Source organism: Urocitellus parryii, chromosome 3 (genome assembly GCF_045843805.1).
Source record: "Urocitellus parryii isolate mUroPar1 chromosome 3, mUroPar1.hap1, whole genome shotgun sequence".
Classification (NCBI taxonomy): domain Eukaryota; kingdom Metazoa; phylum Chordata; class Mammalia; order Rodentia; family Sciuridae; genus Urocitellus; species Urocitellus parryii.
Window position 1 is genome coordinate 92,829,668 of NC_135533.1, and position 20,643 is coordinate 92,850,310.

General features: G+C 45.0%; 1 protein-coding gene across 2 annotated transcripts in view; it reads left to right on the forward strand.

Annotated features, from left to right (window-relative positions):
* Nucleotides 1–399: 399 nt before the first annotated feature.
* The window catches only part of Eepd1 (endonuclease/exonuclease/phosphatase family domain containing 1), a 115,178-nt gene continuing 94,934 nt past the window's right edge, over nucleotides 400–20,643 (forward strand). Inside the window, exons 1-2 of one of the 2 annotated variants that reach the window (XM_026387624.2) lie at nucleotides 400–729; nucleotides 1,246–2,309. In XM_026387624.2, coding sequence (XP_026243409.2) covers nucleotides 1,432–2,309 — 878 coding nt within the window. In that variant the 5' untranslated portion in view covers nucleotides 400–729; nucleotides 1,246–1,431. The other variant, XM_026387626.2, reaches the window with a different exon arrangement.

The following is a 20,643-nucleotide window of genomic DNA, read 5'->3' on the forward strand; positions in this document are numbered from 1 at the left end:
CCTTTACCCAGCACAACCAGCCCTTGGTCCCGAGTGGAAAGAGAACCCTGGTACCCCAGCAGCAGAGGATAAGACAGTATTCCAGTGAGCTGCCCGCGCCGCTGCGACGTAGGCCCCGCCCCCAGAACATAAGTCCGGCCCCTGCCCCCGGAGTCCGCCCCCGCGCGCCAGGGCCCCGCCCCTGTGCTCTAGGGTCCGCTCCCCGCCTCCTGGTGCTCAGGGCCGGTCCGGAGGCTCTATGGCTCCGCCTCTCGCACCCCAGGACTCCGCCCAGCCCTCTCGGGTTCCAGGCCCGCCCCCTCGCACCCGCGCCCCGCCCCCACGTGCCCCCGGGAGTCCCAGGGAGGAGTTGCCGCGCGGGAGGAGGCGTGGTTATGCCCGCGGAGGCGCGGGCGGCGCAGCCGGGACTTTGGCTTTGACACAGACCGCGAGCGGCTGCTCTAGTGCTGGGGTCTGGACGCGCTCTGCGAATCCAGCGCCCGAGTTGGGTGCAGACTTTTTGCCTGGATAAACGCAAACACGGCGACGCCGCAAGTCCTGGTGCAGTAGCAAGTCTTGGTGCAGCCTCAGCAGCCGGATTTCGCCACCCCTACCGCCGCCTGCGAGCAGCCCTGCAGCTCCTGCCTGCTCCGGGAGAGCGACGCTGAGAGTTTCTCCCGCAGAAAGACAGGGACGCGCGGACCAAGGCCCGGCCACTGCCGCGCACCCGCGTGGGCGCCAGGGCTGGAGGTAGGGGCCCGCGCTGTCCTTGGCCGGTCTCAGGCTTCCGAGCCGCAGGTGGAAGAGAGACGAACCCCCCTCCCCCCTGCAGAACGGCCCAGAGATTGGGATCGGGACCGGAGGCGGGTCTGGTGAGGGTCCATAAACCTCTTCTCGGTGTCCGCACAGGCAAGCACAGAGTTCCTAAGTTGCAGGCGGCGCTGAGTGTCAGGCTCGGAGTCAGTCCATGTGGGGGCGACTAAAGTGAGGAGGCAGCCGTGGCTCTGCCAGAGTTGAAAGGCAGAGAGGTGTGATACCGATGCAGATAGCTCTCAAGAAAGGTGGCTTATAGCCTTTCGGAACGCGGTATGACAAAAACCCTAGGCGTCTCCCGAGGAAAATCTGCATGGGCCAACCTTATTATGCGTTTTCAGTTCACCTGCAGCCACTGGCTTGGAACTCTGGTAATGAACTCCAGCACTAGGTAAGGAGTGCTAATAGCAAATTGCCTCACTCAGTCAATTCATGTGTTAATTTCTTTTCTAGGTGGCCAAGTGAAAGATAATTTTGGACACTCTAGCCATGGAAGATTTGGCCTTTGTCTGCAGCAACCTCTTCGGCCCCTAAATTCTGCATTTTGTTCTTTTTGTGCTTATAAGGTCAACGGGGCATCTCCCCTAGCCAGAGTTCTGCAGTGGTGAGGCCTTCCTGGGCTCCTGATATTAGCTGGCCATGGGGAGTACCCTGGGTTGCCACCGCTCCATCCCCAGGGACCCCTCGGACCTGTCCCATAGCCGAAAGTTCAGCGCAGCCTGCAACTTCAGCAACATTCTGGTGAATCAGGAGCGGCTCAACATCAACACTGCTACAGAGGAGGAACTGATGACCCTCCCTGGTGTGACACGTGCTGTGGCTCGAAGCATAGTGGAATACCGAGAATACATTGGTGGCTTCAAGAAAGTGGAGGACCTAGCACTGGTCAGTGGTGTGGGTGCGACAAAACTGGAGCAGGTCAAGTTTGAGATCTGTGTGAGCAGCAAGGGTAGCTCGGCACAGCACTCTCCTAGCTCTTTGCGGAGGGACCTCCTGGCTGAGCAGCAGCCTCACCATCTAGCCACTACTGTGCCCCTCACACCACGTGTCAATATCAACACAGCCACCCCAGCTCAGCTCATGAGTGTGCGAGGCCTCACCGAGAAGATGGCCCTCAGTATTGTGGACTACCGCCGGGAACATGGCCCCTTTCGCAGTATTGAGGATCTGGTCAGGATGGATGGTATTAATGCTGCCTTCCTGGACAGGATACGACACCAGGTATTTGCTGAGAGGTCCAGGCCCCCCTCCACCCACACCAATGGGGGTCTGACCTTCACTGCCAAGCCTCACCCTAGCCCTACCTCACTGAGCCTGCAGAGTGAGGACTTGGACCTGCCACCAGGGGGGCCCACACAGATTATCTCCACTCGCCCCTCAGTAGAGGCCTTTGGAGGCACGAGGGATGGGCGGCCTGTGCTGAGGCTGGCCACCTGGAACTTGCAGAGCTGCTCTGTGGAGAAGGCCAACAACCCTGGAGTGCGAGAGGTGGTATGCATGACACTCCTGGAAAACAGGTGAGGACTGGAACCACCAAGGGGGCCAGGGGGCTGGGTGTGCAGACAGCTGGGACTGGCCTCATCTGTGGATGCAAATAAGTGGACTTTTGGGGAGGGGGCAAAAGTATAAAGTCAGTGTATTTGATGTCCTCACCAATACTGTCACTTGAGGCTGGGCTCTCTTTCTGCTCCAGATTTTTCTGAATACAGCTGTCAAGGTCTATGGCTTATGTCTTGAGTGTGATACATCAGAGATGGATTCTTAATTTGCAGTACTTGGAGGTTGTTAGTGGTGCTGCCTTTGAGAAGGTCTGTGACTCACAAAAGGCTTCATAGGGTTTATACTGAATCAGGCACTCAACCTTGGAAACTGGTACACAGTTTTACATATGAGAAAGAACTAATTGGATTTTTTCTTTTATTAATGGGAGGGAAACTCACATTTGTTCCTTCACATGCACCTATTTGTGTGCACAAAATCATACAAAAGACCAGGTACACATTGGCTATATTTATCAAAAGGCTGTGAATGAATCACTCTTCATTCATTTTCTTATTTAACCCAAAGTTGTTTTTCAGTGTGTTACCTCTGTTGTCCCATTGCCTGAAAAGGCCAAACTGACATGTAAACTGACGTGTGTGTGTGTGTGTGTGTGTGTGTGTGTGTGTGAGAGAGAGAGAGAGAGAGAGAGAGAGAGAGAGAGAGAGAGAGAATATTGCCCAGATTTCCCTGTTTGAGCTGAAGAACAAACTCCTAGGATAGGCTGTTATCAGAGAGTGTTTACATCATTCACAACACTGTTCTCTGTAGGAGCTTCCGTTAACTCCCCATAAAACAAAATCATATATTGTGGCAGGAGCTCCTGCTGTTAGTAAACAGTATGGTCTATAATATAATCGGTTTGGGGAAGGAAAGAAATATTTGTAATTGTCCCTTCTGGGTCAGAGATCCTCTGATTTGGTCTTGTGGGCTCTTGCCCTGCCAGCCACCAGAGGTGAATGTTAGTGGCTACTTAATGCCTTCTCTTGCATTGGGTGGTTGGTGAGGCTGGCAGTGTGACAGTTGGTGACATGAAGTGAGCTCTCAGCGGGAAATCACAGTGCATTGTGGCAGATCATCAGGACGAATTAGTGAGGAGAAAAACAGGTCACAGTGTTTCCCTGGCACCATCCCAGTGAGCACACACTCGTCGCCGATGAGAGAGAAACTGTGCACTGGGTCAGAGGACTGGACCAGAGGAGTCCTTGAGTGCTCTTCTTGCACTGCCTTGTCCCGTTTGGCACCCTAACAGAATCCTTTTGCAAAATATCTTATACACAGGGGAAAACTGGACTCAGCCCTGGGAGATACTTCTCATGAGTGGCTTGATAATAGTTTGCGTCCTCAGACTATGGGTAGATGAATGGGAAAAGGGGAGGGAAGGGGAAGTGAGTGAGACAAACTCACAAAAGGCTCCATAGCCTTAGTGAGACAGCTGCCTAGTTCCTGTGAGTTTTCTTAAGGCTCAGTTTGGGGTGAAGAGGAGAAGAACCAGGATCTGAAGTTGCCTGGTGGAAACGACAGCCTGAGCAGTTCTTGCTCATTTATTTAGAGTTTTCATTCACGGGGCACCTGGACCAGCATTATCAGCTACTACACATGCAAACTCTACATTTCTGTGTTTAACACCCCCTCCAGGTGTTTCTGATGTATATTAGTTCAAGAACCTGGTACTAGAAGTTGGGCACTTGTTGTCCCTCTGGGGTTCTCTTGCCCCTCCCCCTATACTACCTTTTCTGGCAAGGCCAGTGATTTTTTTGTGTGGAGGTTTCCAGGTATTCCCCCCCCCTGCCACCCCACTTTGATTGTTTTGATCATCCCTATAGTTTATTCAATCCCATGATGTTCTTTCTGGCCAGGGTTTGAAAAGCTTATTCAACGTCTAGGATTTACCAATGTGAAGGGTAGGAAATGGGAGGGTAAAACCTGGCAAAGTGGTGTACACCGGTAGTCCCAGCTACTTTGCAGTGTGGAGATGGGGCCTCTGGAAGATGCAGTGCTTGCTGGGGGTTCAATGTGGGGGTACTAACACCTCTTGTCCAAGGTGGAGTTGATGGGGTTTGTTTTGTTTCTCTCCTTTAAATTTCCTAAAGAGATGAGGACTTGTTGAAGACATCTAACTGCTGGTCTTCAAGCAAGAGTGCAGGAAAAGCTTACCCAAACCCAGCACACCTGTGAGCAGTGGGAAGGGAGGCCTGCACCTCCATTACTTCACACACATGGCCACGTGTGTTGTCCTGTCCAATGCATTCTGTGTTCTGGGCACTCCTAGCACATGGTGAGTGTCTGGTAAACATAAACAGGCTTAGGGCCTGATCTTCCCCAGAGCTGGGATGGACACATTTGCCTGTGTGACTGCCTTGAGGCACTTAAAATCCGTCACAGAATGAATCTCATATACTCAGTATTCATCCTGATTCACAGAAGTCACTTACAATCCAGTTGTTCCCTTTATTAGGATGAGCAAATCTATTTAGCATGAGCAAGAGTGAAGACAGGTAATTTTCTGGGTGTTTCTTATTTTTATACGTGTTCACATACGACAGAAGAGGTCCCTGCCTTCTGGATATGACTTTGTATTTTCTAACAGCTTTCACATTAATTTGATTTGCCGTAACTCCAGGAAGTAATACTTGCTCTTTATTAATGATTCTCCATCTCTGGGTGAGGAAGTCAAAACCCAAGAAGTTGAATGGCTTGTCTCTGAGACACAGCTCACTAGTGACTCAGCGGGGACAAGGACCCATGTTCTTTGTATCTTTATCCTGCCTTGTTTGGTTATCTCCCTCTATGTTGAATAAAGGGCATTTTCCAAATTGTGTGCCAATCACAGTTTCTTAAATTGTGTCCATTAAAGCAGCCCTTGGGCAATTTTGGAAAGGAATAACTGACTTCTAAGTTTGCTTTCTGCAAGTTTGCGTTAGTAGGTGCATCTTCTTAATGCTAAAGGGTCCCTGTGTGGGATGGGAGTTGGAGTTCTTTCTTTTTTTTTTAAGGTTTATTTTTTAGTTTTAGGTGGACATAATACCTTTATTTATTTTATTTCTATGTGGTGCTGAGGATTGAACCCAGTGCCTCACGTATGACAGGCGAGCCACATCCCCCGCCCTGAAGTTCTTTCTTGACCTCAAATGCTGGTGTTGTGGTGGATGGGCAAGTATGAGCTCCAAGAAACTGTTTTACACGTGAAACCTGAGGTAGGATAGCACAGAGCTAGATAATTATAGTCACCAGGAACCTTAAGGGACACCATTGCTAGTGGCACAGAACTGACAGGTTTCATCAGATTCTTTTGCCAAACCTCAGTCTTAGGCAATGTTCTTCCTTGTTCAGCAAGACTGATAAAAGAATGCTTCTGCTAAATATCCTTGCAAAATGTGGTGACAGCCTATGTACAGAATGAAGATCATTTCATTTTTATTTATTTTTTGCTGAATAATCCATGCTATTTGGTTACTGAAGGTATAAACCCCGGAGGAGCTGACAGATAATCTCCAAAAGAAATGAGGAGATTTAACATACAAGTTGCTTATTTTCCCCACAGCCTGCATCAGAAGGAAACTCCAGTGTCAGAGTTGTTAGCCTTATAATGGTTTAAATCTGATTTCTTGCTGCGTCTGCACTATTAACGTGCAAGGTGGATTAGTGCCTGGCAACATGCACTGATTGTGAAAAAAGAGATTTCACTTTATCAGAATGTTTGTGGGATTAATCTTGACCAACCCATCTTGTTATTTGGTTCATTCATTGAAAAATATGTATCAAATGCCTGCTGTGCACATGTGTAAGCTAGATTCAGGGATCAGCTTGGCCCAGTTACTTAATACAATTAAGTAAATGTGGACCAGTTTGCATGGCTCAGCATCAAAACAGTCTGGTAAACCCAGACTTTGGAGGGCAAGTCACAGAGCATGATTGACATCTGGTTGTATTTTTCCCAAATGAATAACAGACTCATCCTGGGAATTGAAGGATGTGTGGATACAGCCAGATTAGAACATCTGGGGATAAAACGCCCAGCCATCCTCTTAAAGTAGAAATTATGAAATCCCTTTTGACAGCTCTGGAAACTGAGGCTCTGAGAGATTAAATAGTATCTGTGTGACCTTCAGAAATGTAGATGTTGGAGTCAGTATTTGAAGCCAGGGCATGTTGATGTCAAAGCCAAGACTGGATGTGTTTTTCCCATACTTTATGTCCTTCCATGTCCTGCCTCTGACCCTTGCCTGCCCATAGTCCTCCCACTGTTTCCTCCCTGTCTTGGGTCTTAGGCTGGACAGGTATCAGGGATTTGGGGGAAGGAGGCTTCACCTAGACCCCTGGGACTGTCTCAGGCCCCTGGTGGCCTCTGCTCCTTTCCTGTTTTTGTTCCTCCAAAGGATGGGGCTTGTGGCCAGGCACAGAGCAAATCCAGAGGGCGTCAAGGCTCCTCCACCCGGCCCTCTGCTGTGAGTCTGCAACCTTGGGCCCGACTCCAAGGTGGAGTTCCGGTTTTGTGAGCCAAGGAGTTCTGGGTCATTTCCAGAGAAAAAGGGTGGTCAGCAACAAGAGAGCTGTGAATTCATAAGAGAGTGTGAGGGGAAGTTCCCATGTGGGCACCATTTGTAGTTTATTTTACTAAAGGGAAAGGAGTTACTTTTATGTTTTGAGAAAGTCAGGCCCATTTTGGATCTGATTTCAAGGCTCTGTGGGGTTTGACAGTGTTGATTCTCCCAGGAGATAGCTATTCCTGCCTGCCTCCATTCATTCAGAAGAGTTTTGGGAGCTTTTCTGGGTACCAGGTTCTGTGTCAGGCTCGGGTCATAATGTGGAGAAGTGAATCTTGCTAAGGGGTCTGGAAGTGCAGACATAAGGCTCTGCTCCAAGGTTGGGTGACAAACAGGTTACAACAGATCAGTCTCTCCGGGTCAGTGCTAATGCTAAGGGTGATGGAGGCGAGTTGAAGAGAAGTATTTGGATAGATGGGGTCAAGGAAGGCCTCAGCTGCTTGTTAGTGCATGAGGAGCTAGGCATGGAAAAATTGGGGAAAAGAGTGGCCCACAGAGGAACCAGCAAGTGCAGCGGCCTGAGGGTGTTTGCTCTAGATAGATGGCCAGAGTTCAAGAGTACAGGTGAGGCTTGGGAGGGGGCGTTGCGGAGGGAGGCGCGGCCAGATCAGGTGGGCCCTCTAAGGCTTTTATTTTAACCTCAGAAAGAGGCCACAGAGGCTGGAGCCAGAGACCAGTGAAATTTACATCTTGCCAGGCTGTTCTGGGTGCTGGGGCCTGCATGGTGAGTCCTGGGAGTTAAGTGAAGAGGCAGTTGGAGGATTCCAGAGTAATGACTGGGGAGAAGTGGATGGAGACAAGGGACTCTTATAGAGGTAAAAACTGGAAACACTTGCCTGTATTTGGGATAGTGTGAGGGTTAAGTGGGGAGCTTGCTGGAAATGCTCTGAGATTCCTAAAAGGCAGGCTCAGAGGCGTTTACGAAATCCTGAGACTGACTCGCATTCTTCTGCATTATGGCAACATGACACAGCTTGCTGCCCTCACCCTTCCCCCTGTGACTCCTGTGCCCCCCCTTGGAGTCAGGTGTGGGGTCTCAGGTCCATAACAAGAGTAAGAGGCCCTGGTCTGTGCACTGAGCAGATAGTGCATCTGACAAGGCCACATATGCTTTTTAGCATCAATAGCATATAGATCAGGGCATACTTGGGAATTTTATGTAACTATTTTTTTTTTTTTTTTTTTGTACTGGAAATTGGACCCAGAGGTGTTTTACTGCTGAGCTACATCTCCAGGCTTTTTCTTTGTTTTAATTTTTTTTTTAAATTTTGAGACGGGATCTTGCTAAGTTACCCAGGCTGGCCTTGAACTTGCCATCCTCTTGTTTTATGTAATTAAAAAAATTTTTTTTTAGTTGTAAATGAACACAATGCCTTTATTTGTTTATTTATTTTTATGTGGTGCTGAGGATCCAACCCAGTGCCTCACACAGGCGAGGCAAGTGCTCTACAGCTGAGCCACAACCCTAGCCCCTTATGTAATTATATTTATTAGAAGGTATTTACATCAATTCAGTTGCTTATTGATTGAACATCTGCTTTGTGCTCTCTACCAGATGAGGTCAGAGGCACAGGGAGACCCCGCTCCACCTTGTGGTCAGGGAGCTCACAGTTTCAGAAGGGGACACTCACTCCACAGGTACTTAACATGGTGATGCATGGGATGAGGGAGGAAGTGAATTTTGCTAAGGGGTCTGGAAGTGCAGACATCAGGTACTAGTTTGCTTGGCTCTGCAGGTATATAGATGCCTCAGCCTCAGGGGGAGGATGAGGAGAGAGAACCAAGTCAGGTGGTTGGGAGGGAGGTCGGGATCTGAGAGACAGGATTGAGTGCTGAAAGTCCACACTCGCTCTCCACCACACACTCATTCAGCTGAGGAGCAGAAGATAGTAGATTATAATTTACAGTACTCACACAAGGGCACAGAAGGCTCCGGAATCAGGATATGAATACCTCACCTGTGAAGCAAAGTGGTTTATCTCAGAATTCCCTAACAGTCTCTGCCAGTAGCAAATACAGTGATGCATTTCATGAAAATTTGATTTGCTCATCATAGACATCCTGTGTGTTGTAATGGATAGCACAGTGAAATTCCACATCCCTGACACCTCACATCAAAACATCCAGGAGATGCCACAAAAATGCCTTGCTCTCTGACAGCTTGTTGGTCCTCATCAAGTACTTGGAATTCTTTGCAGCTCACTGGCCCTATTCCACACCACTGTGCATAGGCCTGTTTCTGGACCAGGATTGTTAGTGTGGTGGTTTGATTGACAGCTGGCAAACAGCTGCCAAACATGTGGACTCTAGTGGCTAGGAACCCTGTGGAAGGTGTCCTCAGAGTAAACATGTCATTATAAAAAGAAATCTGGAATCCTTCTTCCAAGCTCCTTGGTAAAGAAACCCTGGATTTGTTTTACTGGCTACAGTTCTCCAGCTAATGTTAATTTGTTGCTTGTTTCCAACCAACCCTTGTTTCCTGAGGATTCTATTTTGGTTCAGCCATTACCTGATTAAGCTGTTAAGCTGGGCCTTCAATTGTTTTATCTAGAAGCTGCCATGAGCTCCTAAAATGGAGTGCTTTGCTGAAGGAACCTTGTTCCTGTGGCCACATTTGGCTATTCTAGGGATCTACAATCTTGTTTGCTCACCACCAAACTGGAGGGTCCAATTGGTACTTTGTCTTTCTCAGTTTCTGCTAAAGAAAAAATGTGTCTTTTAAAGCAGTGGCTGGTTGGGGGAGGGTCTCAGGTGAATTGTTGTTTAAAATATTGATCTAATATCCCATTCAAAGAAAAATTCTTTAGAATGTATTCTCCATTAATCAAATTCAGTCTTATATTTTAAAAATTTTTAAATTCATTTATTTTTTAGCAGTCCCTGTTTATTTGAATGAGGGAAAAATAAAAATATGCATGGCCTCAGTGATTGGCTTTAAGTCTTGGATTTTTGGCTTTCGGTCTCTGGTGTTAGGTTGTGGGCCTGGGGTTGGTTCCTTCCTTTCTGGGTGGGTGGGCTCTGTGGCTTTAGATCATGCTATCATTTGATTGGTCAGTTTGTTTTGTTTTGTTCTACAGAGTGATCCCCAGTCATTTAAAATTTTAAATAGCAGAATACTCCATGTCCCCCTCTCCTAGAGGGTGGTCGGGCTTCTAGTGTCCATTTGGTTGTACTAGTTAGTACTAAGAACAAAACACTAATAGTTAACATGGGTCGTTGCTGTGACTGAGACCCAGGGCTCAGCAGCTTCAGCTGTTCTGTCATTGTTCTTGCTTTACCCAGAAAGGACAGCTCAGGGAAACTGGGAAACTTTACCCAGGTGGAGCCTGGACTGCAGTTCAAGCTGTTCGTCTCCAAAGCTTGATGATGAAAAGCTTTCTCTGAGTCCAACAGAGTTCTTTCTTCTGCATGTTTGCATTTTACTTCTCACCCAACCAGCTCACTGGACTAGACATGTCTTAACCAACTTTAGAGATGAGTTCCCAAGGATATTAATATATATAACAATATCCTCAGGTGTGGGTGCGCTAGTGTGTGTTTCTTCAAAGTGGAGCAAAGATATTTGCAAAGCAAACTGAGTGCAGGATACTGAATTTTTTATGGCTTTTCAGTCTTACAGTTTTCTTGACCACACCTATTTTGATAGCAATTTCTCATACAACTTGCTTTTGTAGACATTTTCCAAGCGTCATCTTCATCTTCCTAGGAAAAGCTTCTCTTCTTAGGTTTCCAAACTCATCAATTGCTTCACATTTTAGTACAATGTACAGTTGAATTCATAATCTGGGGACAGATGCAGTTGACTTGCGGTAAGTGCACAGTGTCCTTGTACACACCTGGTCCATTCGGGAGTACTCAGTGTGCCTGGGTGTCCCTCAGCATGCATTACGAAGGAAGGGGGGACAACCAAGTGGGCTGAGTACTTTTGTGTTTTTAGAACACTAGTACCCGTGCCCAAGTTTTTAATTTAGTCTAGAGCCGGTATTTGCTGTATATGTATATTGCAGATATCTGGCAGTAACTGCAGGTTGTTGATGGCTCACCATCATGGTATCTAAAAGGTGGACTGAAAATGGTAACTGATTATAATGTCAAGAATTTATTAGCACATTATCTCAATTTTTCCTAAAAACACCTCTATCAAGTTTTACAAGTAAAAAATACAAAGTAGCAATGAGCTTTTATTTTGACTCAACACCTGTACTAGTCAGAATTCTCTTTAGTGATGTGGGTGTACTGCTTACAGAACCCATGAATAACTGTGAACTAGGAGGGATTTAAAGAGGGGGACTGTACCAGATGGCTGATAAGAAACATTTTCAAGTTTTCAACTCCACACTTTCCAAAAAATATTCTGAATTGAATTTTAAAGTTTGTTGATTTTTTTTTTTTTTTGGTACCTGGGATTGAACTCAGGGACACTCAACCACTGAGCCACATCCCCAACCCTATTTTGTATTTTATTTATAGACAGGGTCTCACTGAGTTGCTCAGCACCTCACCATTGCTGAGGCTGGCTTTGGACTCACCCATTCTCCTGCCTCAACCTCCTGAGCCACTGGGATTACAGGTGTGTGCCACTGTGCCTGGCTAAAGTTCTCCGTCCATGTGAGACTGCACAGGAGACTGTATGTAGTATTACAGAACACACGTGTTGAACTCAGCTGCAAGACAGCAATGATTTAGAACCTGGTCTTATGTTATTGTCAAGGCTTCCCATATTTATGATAAAAAATGAGAGTAGTGGACTTTTGACATGGAAAAAAAAAAGTTGTTTTTGCCTTTCAAACTTTGGGGTAAATGTAATTGAACAGAATCTGTGATTATACGATGTGGTTTGAAATGTTCCATTTGCAACCACTTATCGATGAAAATCTGGAATTTCTTGTCATTGGTCAACCAAAGCAAGACACAGAAATAAACTGGATGGTAAGAGACAAGACCTCAAGATCGTCCGTAATCCCTCACTTCAAATACAGTGTTTGTGGTCATCAAAATAGCTGTTATATTTTGATTGATGGATTCTGCTGGTAAAGGTTATATACTTAAATGTATACTTTTCTTCCACATCACATGAGTTTCTTCCAACCCTGAGCCTTTTTCCATTAAAAGGGAAAATGACCACTATTTCTATCAAGTATTTTTGAATTCTGGGAAGGAAGAGGTATTGTCCCTATAGATTAGATGCGTGTTAGTTTGCTGGGACTGCCATCAAAAATACCACAGACTGGGTGAATGAAACTACAGGAATTTATTGTCTCACAGTTCTGGAGGCTGGATCCAAGGTGAAGGTATCAGCAGGAGTGGTGTTTTTCTGAGGTCCTTTCCCTGCCATCAGAAAAACTGCCTTCTCCCTGTGTCTTCACGTCTGCATCCAAACTTCCTCTTCTTGTAAGAACACCAGTCAAATTGGATTAAGGCCACCCTGACAGCCTCATTTTATTTTAATTACCTCTTTAAAGATCCCTTTTCCAAAAACAGGTGCATTATGAGGTATTGGATATGAATTTTGGAGGGACACAATTTAGCCTACAAGAAAATGATTTAGTGAACACTGTGTAGAGCGTTCCTTCTTGGCTGTTTGTGAGGAACATTGCTCCTCTGAGATTTTCCTGGAGAGATGATTTTAAGGTGTTCGTGTCCCATTTTTTGTTCATTTGTTTGTTTGGTACTAGGAATCAAACCCAGGGGCGCTTCACCCCAGCCCTTTTTGTTTTATATTTTTTAGACAAGAGTTTTACTAAGTTGCTTAGGGCCTTGCTAAGCAAGGCTGGCCTTGAATTTGAAATCCTCCTGCCTCAGCCTCCCAAGTTGGTGGGATTAAAGAGGTGAGCCCCTGCACCCAGCTTCATGTCCCGGTTTGAAGACTGAAAAAAGCTGCCTTTAAGTTATTGGAGTGACACTGATCTGAAGAACAGCTCTCTTGTGGAAGCACAGCAGGTAAGGCCAGGCTCTTACTTAGGAGCTGGCTTCAGGTTCACCCAGGCACTTCTCTCCTTCAAACTTGCCAGTCCTGGGTTTGACTCCTGAAACTACAGCAGGGATGCCAGGCCTTGGCACCGCCCCTTCCCTCAGGCACAGCCTCCCTTTGCCAAGGCTTTCTTTGGCTACAGGTAATGTTGACATATGAGTCTGCCAAACGCTGGGCACCAGTTTCAGGTAGGGATTTAGTGCCCGTCCACTGTGCATAACGTAGTACCCTTCAGAATTGCTGGGGAAAGGTGAGACTCAGATGGCAGTCAGGATGCTGGCTCGACTCTTGCTTTCCTTTCTGCTCTGAAGCACCAGCTAGGGCGTCCCTTGTCCTGTCGATTTCTTTCCCTTCTGTCACGGTCACTGTTGTCATTGCCCATCAGTGCTGTCTGCCCTCCTCGACAGAAGGTTTCACGAGGGCGGGGTCCTGTCCGTACCGCATGGTTTCTGCACAGGAATCTTGGGAATCTGTGGGGAGGATATAGGACTGCTCACGTTTACTGAATATGTACTTTGCCTCAAGTGCTGTTGCTAAGCCTTTTCTATTATTTAAGTAACTTCCTCCTCACTCTGCCCCCACGAGGTGGGTGAAATAGCTCTACTTGACACACAAGGAAACTTAAAAAGAATTGAAGTAAACTCACAGGGGCTCACCTGGTGGGTGAGTGTGGAGCAGAATTACCCCAAGCCTGAACACATGTAGATACAGAGGTAGTGAATCCGTGAACCTGGAATGGGAGCAGGAGTCAAAGAAAGGGAACCAATGCTAAAACTAGAAAGCAAGAAGGGGCACGGTGAACTGGGGGAAAGGACCCTGTCTCTTGGAGGTCCTGCGCCCTGCTGTGGGCTTACCCTGGCATTTGAGGAAATCATTTGGTTCTGTCATCCATTGAAGTCCAGGATGCTGAGCCATGCAACAATTGGATATTTCAATATTGAAATATGGTTTCCATGCCCTACAGATCACCCCTTCACAGTGTAAAAAGGGGTCTTTTTAGTGTATTCAACTATTAGCACTGGTTCTAGAACATTTTTATCAGTGCAAAAGAAACTCTGTACCTATTGGTAGTCACTTTTTACCCTCAGCTCTGGGCAACCATGAGTCTCTCTCTCTCTCTCTCTCTCTCTCTCTCTCTCTCTCTCTCTCTCTCTCTCTCTCTGTCTCTGGACTTGACTATTCTGGATATTTCATATAAGTGGAATTATGCAATACATGGCCTTTTGTGTTGGACTTCTTTCAGTTAGCATGATGTTTTCAAGCCTCTTCCACATTGTAAAGCACTTGTGAATATTTCTTTTTACTTTCTTCATGGCTGATGTACCACATTTTCTTTATTCATTCATCAGTTGGTGGATATTAGCATTATTTCTACTTTTTGGCTGTTAGGAATAATGCTGCCACGAACAATCATGTACCTCTTTTTATAGGGACATGTATTTACATTTTCCTTGAATATATACCTTGGAGGGGTCATATGAGAATTCTGCATTCAGCATCTTGAAGGACTGCTAGACTGTTTTCCAGAGCAGCTGTACCGTGTTACATTCCCATGGCAGTAAATGAAGGCTCCTATTTCTCCACAGCCTTGCCAACACTTGTTATTATCTATCTTTTTGATTATAGCCATTTATTGCATGTGAAGTGGTATGTCATTTGGAATTTGAATTTCATTTCTCTCATAACTGGTAATTTTTGCATCTTGTTGTGTTTTTATTGGCTGTTACTTCTCTTTGTTGGAGAAATTTTTACATAGATCTGAGTGGGCTGTTTTCTTTATTTTTGACATTTATTTATTTATTTATTTTTTATTATTACTTGTCAAAACATTACAAAGCTCTTGACATATCATATTTCATACATTTAATTCAAGTGGATTATGAACTCCCATTTTTTCCCCATATACAGATTGCAGAATCACATCGGTTACACGTCCACGTTTTTACATACTGCCATACTAGTGTCTATTGTATTCTGCTGCCCTTCCTATTCTCTACTATCCCCCCTCCCCTCCCCTCCCATCTTCTCTCTCTACCCCATCTACTGTAATTCATTTCTCTCCCTTGTTTTTTTTCCCTTTCCCCTCACTTCCTCTTATATGTAATTTTGTATAACAGTGAGGGTCTCCTTCCATTTCCATGCAATTTCCCTTCTCTCTCCAGAGTGGACTGTTTTCAAATCTGTTTCCAAGTTGAAGAAAAGAGACATGATCCTTGTGCTGACTTGATCCCTCTTGCCCTCTGCCTTGCCCTGTGGTCATGGAATCATTATACCAGGACATTACCTCCGTAGGTAATAGGAAAAATTGCCCACCATCCTACGGAAACAAACCCTTATTTGGGAAGGAGTCTGGAAAATTCCATGTGAGGTGCTCTATGATTCTGACTGAAGCATGATGTGAATAAGGCTTTAAGCAGGGTCCATGAGAAATGCTCTGGGTCTTCTGATGTTCACACTCAAGTTATGTGTTTTGGATGGAAGTTGATCACTTTTTATCTGAAGCCAAAATGTAATCCACAGGAGGCCAAGATTCGCAATGAGAAGTGAACTTTGGAAATTGTATCACAGTCTTTGCAAATCACAGGCCCCTGGGTCAGGAATGAAGTCAAAGAAGCACCTGCTACAGGACACTGCCAAGGCCATCACAGACAGGTGAAATCACACATCCAATGTTGATTTCCCTATTCTTTTGAGCCCCAGCTGTGGAGAGTGAGTCATTGCACTCTTCATTTCAAGGCACCCTGTCATTGGCCAGTGCAATGCTCTCCTTCTTTTATTTTTTAATTGTCTTTTCTTCTTCACCCCACTCCCATAGATTCCCATTGGAAAGTGTGAGATATATGGACATGTCATTGGAAAACATGGTGTTTCTAATCTACAAAAATGTTGTGTTCTTAACATTTCCAACTAGCTTTGGCTTTTGACAGTGGCTTGGTCAAAAGAACTAAGTTCATGCTGGGCATCTACCACATTGACCCACCCAGCCCTCTGAATGGAGATCCAGTCTAGTTATAGTAGTTCTTGTTACCACAGTGCTCTTCTCCCCTTCCTGTGTGTCTTTTATGTCTTAGTCTGTATTCTGCTGCTATAGCAGAATCCCTAAGACTAGTAGTTTATAATAAACAGAATAGGTTTGCATCATGGCTCTAGAGCTGGGAAGTCCAAGCACATGGCACCAGCATCTGGCAAAGGCCTTTGTGCTGCATTATCCCATGGCAGAAGGTGGAAAAGCAAGAGAGGAAGGAACTTGCTTTTATACCAACCTTGTTCTCTCTATAATAATCTACTCCCATAATAACAACATTAATCCATTCATAAAGGCAGAATCCTCATGACCTAATCACCTCTTATTAGGCCCCATCTCCCAGCACCATTTCATTGGGGATGAAGTTTCCAACTTTGGAGGACAGTTTCACATCATACCACTTTATTTGTAATTTAGGCCCATTTTACAAACCCTTTCCTTATGATAAAACCAGTCGGTCAGAACCTCTTAAGGGTTCTCTTATATATTTGGTGACTTCAGTTCAAATCCCTTCCATCTCTCATTCTTACCCTAATTAATTTTAGTTCACTTTTTTCTTTTCCCACATTTCACATATTAAAAGGCATGACTTGGTTTTTCTTGGCTGCACTCTGAAGTTCAGATTGTCCAGGTACATTCTTTTTTTTTTTTTTTAAATATTTTTTAGTTATCAATGGATCTTTTATTTTACTAATTTATATGTGGTGCTGAGGATCGAACCCAGGGCCTTACACATGTCAAGCAAGCACTCTACCACTGAGCTATAGCTCCAGCCCCTGTCTAGGTACATTCTTGCATGAGAAGATCTGTGAACACAAGTAGACCTAGTAGAAAAGCCAAAACATATGTTGCCAACTGAAGACAACCCTCCCCAAACGTAGTGACTCAAAACCATGAATGTTTAAATTCAAAGTTAATTTTATTTGTACAAAACAACTCTAGCAGTGAGTCAGACTTTATCACAGATCAAATTTGAGATCAGCAACCTTGGAATTATCTTTCATCGTTCAAACACCATTGATCGAGTCTTGTTTTTATAGATCTTTTTTGTTTCTCACATGTCCATGGATTCATACGTGTCTGACCATAGACATATGCTTTTACTTGTCTCCACCCACAGAGTGTCTGAGTATGTGTGTTATAAATATACCCATCTTTTAAAATAGATCTTTATCCTTAATTTTAATTGCATCTTCCACTTTCTCAGTGTGTAAGAAGGGTTTTGAAGACCCATCTTAAGTTGTCTGTATACTTCCTTCTGGCTAATTATTTGTGAATTCTTATCTATAGTTGGTTTTAGCCAAGCCCACTGGTTCCTGGCATCTGATTTAATCTAAAAGCGACCCAGGTGACAATTAGAAGTGTCTCTTATTCTCACCAGGCTTCTAAGTGATCTGGTGGCTGAAAAAAATAAGGCCAGGTGCCTTTTGAACACGTAATTCAAGGAAAAACTGTGAAATTCATTTTTGGTGCTGTTAGTAGGGGCTGTAGGTTTTTGTATGAAATGTTTAAAACATATAAAAAGTATAAATCATACTTCAGTCCTTTTTCCACTTTTGTCAATGCATTTTACTTTCTTGGGGACTCAGTGCCCTTTTATACCACTGGGATTCTTTTAGATTCCTTTCTGTGCTTGGAAAATTTTCCTTCCTTATGGGATTCGGTGGGCAGCAGCATCCACCATCCCTTGGGAAAGAATGTAAGATTCACCTTCCCAGCATCCTTTGCAGCAAGGACCCAGGATCCACAGTTTGGTGTATCACTGTTGATCTCTGATTGAGGGCCAGTGGCACCAAAAGCACAGGGCCTATGGGAACAAGCTGCACAGGATTAGGTCCTTGAGGCAGCAGAGACTATGTGGCTATGTGGTACTATGACTATGACTATGACTATGTGGTACCCAGGGCTGGTGCTGTTGTCATACAGGCTACAGCATCATGTACTGGACATTACAGCTTGTGAATCCTAACTAGACCAGTTCTGGGAGTGTTTGCATCTTGTTCCTGATTGGCTTCCCCTTGCTCCTCGATATCCTTTTAACTGCTTTAGTCCACCAGTGTTGACTTCTGTTTCTTGCAATTAAGAATCTTGATGATATATCCTGATATACAGGCCCTGGACCACTGACTTTAAAACTCTTTTTAGCCAAGCAATCCTTTCCTAAAAGGAAATCTTATGGGGAAGCACAACTCGGGAAGCTGATAAGAAGTGCCGTTCTGGGTTGGGGCATGGGAGGAACCAGCAATAGGTAAGCCATGGGTAAAATCTGTTGTCCTGAACATTTTGTGATTTGAATCAAGGATAACCACCCTGTTCCTGTTACCAGGTCCTGTTTTCTTCCAGGCAGTCCCTGGACAAGCACTGGGTGATGTCTACTGCTGGTTCTTCACCAGTTTGCATTTTTAGGGCTCTTTGTATGCTGTTCATTTCCTCCAAGACTTCTGGTAGCTTACACTGGGCAAACGCTTACATACCTTCCCACATGCAGACCCTGCACAAGTGTGGCTACCTGGATTGAAGAGATCCAATGTCACTGTGCACTGTGGTGCACACCTGTAAACCCAGCTACTTGGGGGACTCAGGCAGGAGGATCTCAAGTTTGAGACCAGACTAGGTAACTTAGCAAGACCCTCTTTCAAAATCAAATTTTAAAAAGGACTGGGGATATACTGAGCCCAGTGGTAGAATTTGCGTAGCATGTGTAAGACCCTTGGTTTGATCCCTAGCACTGAAAAAAAAAAAAAAGTGTTCTATGTCTCAGTCCATTTCTATGATTTAAAAAAAACTCTCACAGCCACCTAATCAGCACATGCTGCCGTTTGTCCTCATGTGTAGAAGAACGTGCTGCATGGCAGCTCTCTCAGCCTCACCACTGTTGACATTTGTTTTTTTTTTTTTTAAGTTTTCATTTTGAGATAATTGTAGATTCACATTCTGTTGACATTTGGGGCCAGGCCATTCTTGGCTGCGGAGGCTGGCCTGTGTTTTGCAGGATGTTTAATGAGTCTCTGGCCCCTACTCACTACACGCCACCAGGACCCCTTTTCCACAACTAGAAATGTCTCCAGACATTGCCATGTGAATGTCCCTTTGGGGGCAGATAACCCTGGTTGAAAGCCACTTCTCCAGAGCCATTTTAAAGGTACATAAAGTGGTATACCAGTGTGGGGACCATACCTTGGCCAAACTGATTGTCCCTGGCTAGAAGAAGCTTTGGGCCCTGGGGCCTCAGCCAGACAAGGAAGCAGGTGAGGTCAGGGGACTGAGCTGGGATTTTAGAATACTCATGGGCATGTGATTATAGTGGGAGGCCTTGGAGGCAGTAGGCCTTGGGTCTACCTGTTAGCCATGGAATCTATGACGGAACTAAGTGTCGTGGGTGGAGTAGAGTGAAGAGATTAGGAAGTGAGACCTAAGAAACTTTCAGCTGTCCTAGTCCCTCACCTGGATTCACTGAGTAAAGAAAGAACTTGGGAACTACAAAAAAGATTTATGTCACTTGTGATCAGGGTGAGTCCAGGTTGGGAATGGTGGAATAGCAGAGAGGGTAAGAAAAGGGCCCAAAGGAATCTAAAGGGTGGGGGCTGAGGACTGGTGAATGCACTTGGAAGATAGCAGTCCCTTCAGGAGTGGCCTGAAAATAATCATATCCCTCTGAGAAAGAGCAAAGTTTGGAGAACAGAAGGAGTAGGATTTCTTAACCCTGTGTTGCATTTTAGGATACCAAACTAGGTTTCATGGAAGCCTGGTGAATTGAACATGTTCTCAGGCATGATGGGTGCCCGAATAGGATTATTTCTCTTCAGATGCTCTGAGGAATCACTAGCACAATTATGAACAGAAAAGTACTAGCAGGGTTTGAGATACTCACATATTAGTGGTGATTAATACTCAAGTATTACTTCTGTGTGATTATCATTTTTCTTGGTAATGTTCCCCATAAGATAAAAGTGAAAGCTTTAATGGGAATAAATTGTGATTTTTTTTACATCCATCAAAACATCTAAAATTTAAAAGATACTATATTTGATGTTAATATCATGCTAATTTGGTATATGTTTGACTCTTATTATAAATACAATCTAAAATAAACTGCTTATGCCAAAATGCAGAACGCCTCATTTTCAGTGAGGAAAAAGAGGTGGGAGGGAAATAGCATATGGTATGAAGTAGTACATGCTAAAAATAAAGCTGCCTGTTTCTCCTCAAGTATCTCCTAGGTACTTTGGATGTCTTTGATGGAAAGAAAAAAAATAAAGCCAAACAAGAAGCAACACATTTTGACTTCAAACATTATCACATATGTTTTTAGAGACAGAAATGGTTCAGGGATGAGAACAGGGGTCAATTGAAAGTGGGCAAAGGAAGCTTGTGAGATGATGTTGGTTGTACAGCTATAAATTTACCAAAAGCCAATGAATTCTATGATATGTAAATTTACCTTGCTAGAGCCATGAGAGAGTTGTTGTTGTATGCTTTAAATGACATCTTGTTGGGCATCTTAGCAGTTTTTAGGTCTGGTCATTCCATCATTTCCTCTGAACTAGCATCTGACTTAAGGCAAGTTGTTTAAGGCCCAAGGACTTCCTCTTCTGGAAACAGTGGCGGTGATAGTGTACCTCTCTCAAAAGCCTCTTGTGTCAACTAATGGAATTAATCAGTGCCAAGCATCTGCCACATACTCAGCTCCTAGTTTTACCACCACCAGCTGCACCAGCACCTCCGTGGTCACTATTCATTGCAGGCCGAGACCCGCTTTGCTGCCAAGC